At 39.9% G+C, this 4990-nt stretch overlaps 1 protein-coding gene across 1 annotated transcript in view; it reads left to right on the top strand.

Moving 5' to 3' along the window:
* The window catches only part of USP32 (ubiquitin specific peptidase 32), a 233496-nt gene that overhangs the window by 45642 nt on the left and 182864 nt on the right, over positions 1-4990 (top strand). The window contains exon 2 of the mRNA XM_011953649.1: positions 3692-3819. Coding sequence (XP_011809039.1) covers positions 3692-3819 — 128 coding nt within the window. The remainder of the gene's footprint in view (positions 1-3691; positions 3820-4990) is intronic.

The raw sequence follows: 4990 nt of genomic DNA, 5'->3' as shown, positions 1-4990 counted from the left end.
TTTTTTTTTTTGAGATGGAGTCTCACTCTGTCATTGTCCAGGTTGGAGTGTAGTGGGGCTATCTCAGCTCACTGCAACCTGTGCCTCCTCAACTCAAGCAATCCTCCTGCCTCAGCCACCTGAGTAACTGAGTAACCCACCACTTAGGCTGGCTAATTTTTGTATTTTTAGTAGAGGTGGGATTTCACCATGTTGGCCAGACTGGTCTTGAACTCCTGGCCTCAAGGGATGCACCTGCCTCAGTTTCCCAAAGTCCTGGCATTACAGGTGTGAGCTATCATGCCCGGCCACCAGATTATATTTTTAAAAAGCATGTTACCAAGTAGTTCTTCAAATAATCTGTAACCAACAGTATAGGAGATTACTTATACTGTTATATAGGTAATCTATTAGATTAATATACAATTAATATATTAGATTAATTTTATCATAATATATTCTAATATGTTATTCTAATATTTAATCATATATTATTCTAATGTTATTATAATATATTATTCTAATGTTTAATTTTCTTGTCTCCTTCACTGGAATGTGAACAACCTAATTTGTTGCTAAAGCCATTAATGAAAATTAGGCATCTTGAAGAAATACATATTCTGCAGCCGAAGTTACCTCCTTCAATTGCAAATGTTAATATTATAAATCCAGTTTTAAATAAAGTACCTAATACTTTTCTCTGGCTACTTATTCAACTAGTCGTTCTTATTGTTTTATCATTGCTCTACATGTTGATGAACCACGAACCCTCCCTTCCTACCACAAGCATTTATTGAATTGATTAGCTGTGTGCCAAGCACTCTTTAGTCTTTATCTTTTTTTTTTTTTTTAAGACAAAGTCTCGCTCTGTCACCCAGGCTGGAGTGCAGTGGCACGATCATGGCCCACTGCAGCCTTGACTTCCCAGGCTCAAGTGATCCTCCCATCTCAGCCTCCTGAGTAGCTATAGGCACGTGCCACCATGCGTGGCTAATTTTTCTGTTTTTGTAGAGACAAGGTCTCACCATGTTGCCTGGGGTGGTCTCTGACTTCTGGCCTCAAGCCATCCTACTGCCTTGGCCTCCCAAAGTGCTATGATTATAGGTATGAGCCACTGCACCCGGCCTAGTCTTTATCTTGCTGGTGCTTTCTGCCTTAACTTGATAAGTCCCCTTTTCCTGGCCCTTGGAGCACATACTCTTCTGCTTATCTTTCTTTTCTCCTGACTATTCCATATCAATTTTCTTCTTCTCTCTTAGTTTTTCCCTCTGTTTCCTTCCTGTTGTAGAACTACAAACACTGGCTTCTTGTAGTTTGGTATGTCTCATTATGCTTCTTCCTCATGGTTTTAATTACTACCTCTATACTGATGATTCCTATCAAACCTCTCTTAAGCTTTATATTTAACATTCTAAAACCCCATTGCATTTTCCAGGGTTTCCCATATTCAGTGTCCTTAAAGTTTATCATCTTTTTTCCTGACTTACCCTTTTTTTTTTTTTTTGAGACAGGGTCTCGCTCTGTCGCCCAGGCTGGAGTGTAGTGGTCTATCTTGGCTCACTGCAAGCTCCGCCTCCTGGGTTCACGCCATTCTCCTGCCTCAGCCTTCCAAGTATCTGGGACTACAGGTGCCCACCACCACGCCCAGCTAATCTTTTGTATTTTTAGTAGAGATGGGGTTTCACCATGTTTGCCAGGATGGTCTCGATCTCCTGACCTCGTGATCTACCTGCCTGGGCCTCCCAAAGTGCTGGGATTACAGGCGTGAGCCACCGCGCCTGGCCTTTCCTGACTTATTCTTACATTCTCTGTCTACAAAATAACATAATCCTTGAAGTTTCTCAGTACTGGCTGGGCGCGGTGTCTCACGCCTGTATTCCCAGTCAAGGTGGGCAGATCACTTGAGGTCAGGAGTTCAAGACCAGCCTGGCCAACATGGTGAAACTAAAAATACAAAAATTAGCCTGGCGTGGTAGTGAGCGCCTGTAGTCTCAGGTACTTGGGAGGTTGAGGCAGGCAAACTGCTTGGGGAGACAGAGGTTACAGTGATCTGAGATTGTGCCACTGCGCTCCAGCCTGGGCGACAGAGCGAGACTCTGTCTCAAAAAAAGAAAAAAAAAGCTTCCCAGTACTGCTTCTACTCTCAGTCTAGCTTCAAGTTCTACTGACCCTCTGGATATTTCCCAAATTTAGCTCCTTTTCTTGTAGTAGCAGGCTGTTGCTTCCAGATTTGTTCTATTCTCTATATTATTGGTAGAGCAAGCTATCTGAATTATATCTAACTGTGTTTTGTTTCTTGGCTGCCTGCAGTTTTTATCTGAGTTGTATCTGACTGTGTCCCTTCCTTATGACAGGACAGAGTCTCTGTGACTTGGTCTCACTACCTCTCTAGGTTTATCATTTGCTACTCTGTGCTTTGTTTATTTTGCTGTAGTAAGATACTTTTACCATACGTTTCTATACTTCATTGTACTTTGAAGCAAACGTAATTTCTGACCAGCATGTCCCTGTTCATTTTGCTTGGTTTAGCCTTTAAAATTTAATGTAATCCTCTTCATCTGGAAGAATTTGTTTTCTCTAGCATGGGTCAAAGGTACCATTTCTGTGCCTCCATTGTGATTGTGGTACTGATCATGTAATAGTAAAGGGTGTTTATTTCTTTGTTCTTGTAGATAGAGATTGTTCCATATAGTGAAAAAAAGTTTTCAATGCATAAAATAATGGCTCAGTAATTTTTTAATTTTTGATAATGAGTATCTAAAAATTTTAGGTTGTTAATATCATCTATTTATTATTTTCTTTGTAAATAATGACAAAATCCAAGCTAAACTTGAGGACTATTCTCCACGTGGATGGAGATGTGTACTCAAAGAGTACAAATAATATAATTTTTATCACAAAGGAGATTAATGTATTGCTACTGAAAGCATCAATGCCAGAATCCAATGGCATTTAGCTTACCTGCTAATTTGAAATATTCGTTACTTCTTCTTTGCCCCTGCCTAAAATTTGTATGCGTATATTAAAGTTTTGTCTTTTGAAAATTGAGGGTTAAGAATTTTGGCTTGGCGTGGTGGCTCATGCCTATAATCCCAGCACTTCTGGAGGCCAAGGTGGGAGGATTGCCTGAGCCCAGGAGTTCAAGACCAGCCTGGGCAACATGGCGAGATCCATCTCTTTAAAAAAAAAATATATATATATATATACTTATTTTCTAAATTAGATTTGAAAATATTAGAATTATGACCAAATGTCATAGAGTTTGTTTTACTTAACCAAAAAAGAAGTGTAATGTTTGCCAATTTTTATTTTTTTTCCTTTTTATTTATTTATTTTTTTGAGACAGAGTCTCGCTCTATTGTCTAGGCTGGAGTGCGGTGGCATGGTCTTGGCTCAGTGCAACCTCCGTCTCCCAGGTTCAAGTGATTATCGTGCCTCAGCCTCCCAAGTAGCTGGGATTATAGGCGTGCACCACCATGCCTGGCTAATTTTTATAATTTTTGTAGAGATGGGGTTTCGCCATGTTGGCCAGGCTGATCTTGAACTCCTGGCCTTAAGTGATTCACCTCTCTTGGCCTCACGAAGTACTGGGATTATAGGCGTGAGCCACTGTTTCTAGCCTCAATTTTTCTTAGGAACCAGATTGAAAAAAATTATGAGAGACCTCTTTTCTCTCCTGATTTCTTACCCATCTTCTGTTTCCAAATTGCAGTTACAGATGTAGAGCTAAAACGACTGAAGGATGCCTTCAAGAGGACCTGTGGACTCTCATATTACATGGGCCAGCACTGCTTCATCCGGGAGGTGCTTGGGGATGGAGTGCCTCCAAAAGTTGCTGAGGTAATCGTTTTGTTCTAAGTTTTCCTTTGAGGTAGTTATCCACCAGCCTAAGTTCCTGAGGGGCCTTCTGCTCTTAACAGATTTGATCTTACCTGTAGTTATTTTTCTTCCTGAGTGAGTAAACAAGGTTTTGTTTTAGATGTCAACATGGCTGTGTTCTTAGAGGGCACATGGGAGTACTGCAGAGCTGTAATTCTGTTTCTTTTGTACTTTTGAGCTTTAATAGCCACTGATTATGATCATGGGAACATTTCCATGATTGGCTTCTTATTCTTAAAAAGTTAATCTCTGTGACATAAAAATTTTTATGTTGCAAGTATGTTTTATAAATTTTATGTTAAATAAAACTTTTGCATATGGTAAAACGTAGTTAATTCTATAAAATTAAATGTTGCAAATGAAATACTAGCTTATTGGGACTTAATTAAATTTCTATTTAAGTTCTACTAAAATGTTTAGGTAGAGATAAAATGTGCTAACTTGATATAAATATTCTCTTTCTAAAAATAATATGTTGAGCCAGGCGCCACTGTGCGTACCTATCATCCTAGCTACTTAACTGGAGCCCAGTCTGGGCAACATAGTGAGACATTGTCTCTAAAAAAAATAAAATAAAAGTTTACTATTTTGTAGTTATATACACAGATGTGCATTTTGTAATTCTAAATGAGAAATAAGAGTAAAATTTATTGGCTGGGTATGTTGGCTTATGCCTGTAATCTCAGCACTTTGGGAGATCGAGGCAGGAGGATCACTTGAGCTCAGGAGTTCCAGACCAGCCTGGGCAACATAGCAAGACCTCGTCTCTACTTAAAAACAACAACCAAAAAAAATTAGCAGACGTGGTGGTGTTTGTCTGTAAGTCCCAGGTACTCAGGAGGCTGAGGCAGGAGGATTGCTTGAGTCCAGGAGATTGAGGCTAGAGCGAGCTATGATTGCACCACTGTACTCCAGCCTGGGTGACAGTGAGACCTTGTCTGAAAAGAAAAAAAAAATAAATTTTATAAGATAATAAAAATTATGGCCGGGCGCAGTGGCTCACGCCTATACTCCCAGCACTTTGAGAGGATGAGGTGGGTGAATCATGAGGTCAGGAGTTCGAGACCAGCCTGGCCAACATGGTGAAACCCCATCTCTACTAAAAATAGCAAAAAATTAGCTGGGCTTAGTG

The sequence above is a fragment of the Colobus angolensis genome, unplaced genomic scaffold, assembly GCF_000951035.1.
Source record: "Colobus angolensis palliatus isolate OR3802 unplaced genomic scaffold, Cang.pa_1.0 Scaffold37, whole genome shotgun sequence".
NCBI lineage: Eukaryota > Metazoa > Chordata > Mammalia > Primates > Cercopithecidae > Colobus > Colobus angolensis.
The sequence above is the reverse complement of the archived record's forward strand: the minus strand, read 5'-3'. Positions and strand labels throughout refer to the sequence as shown.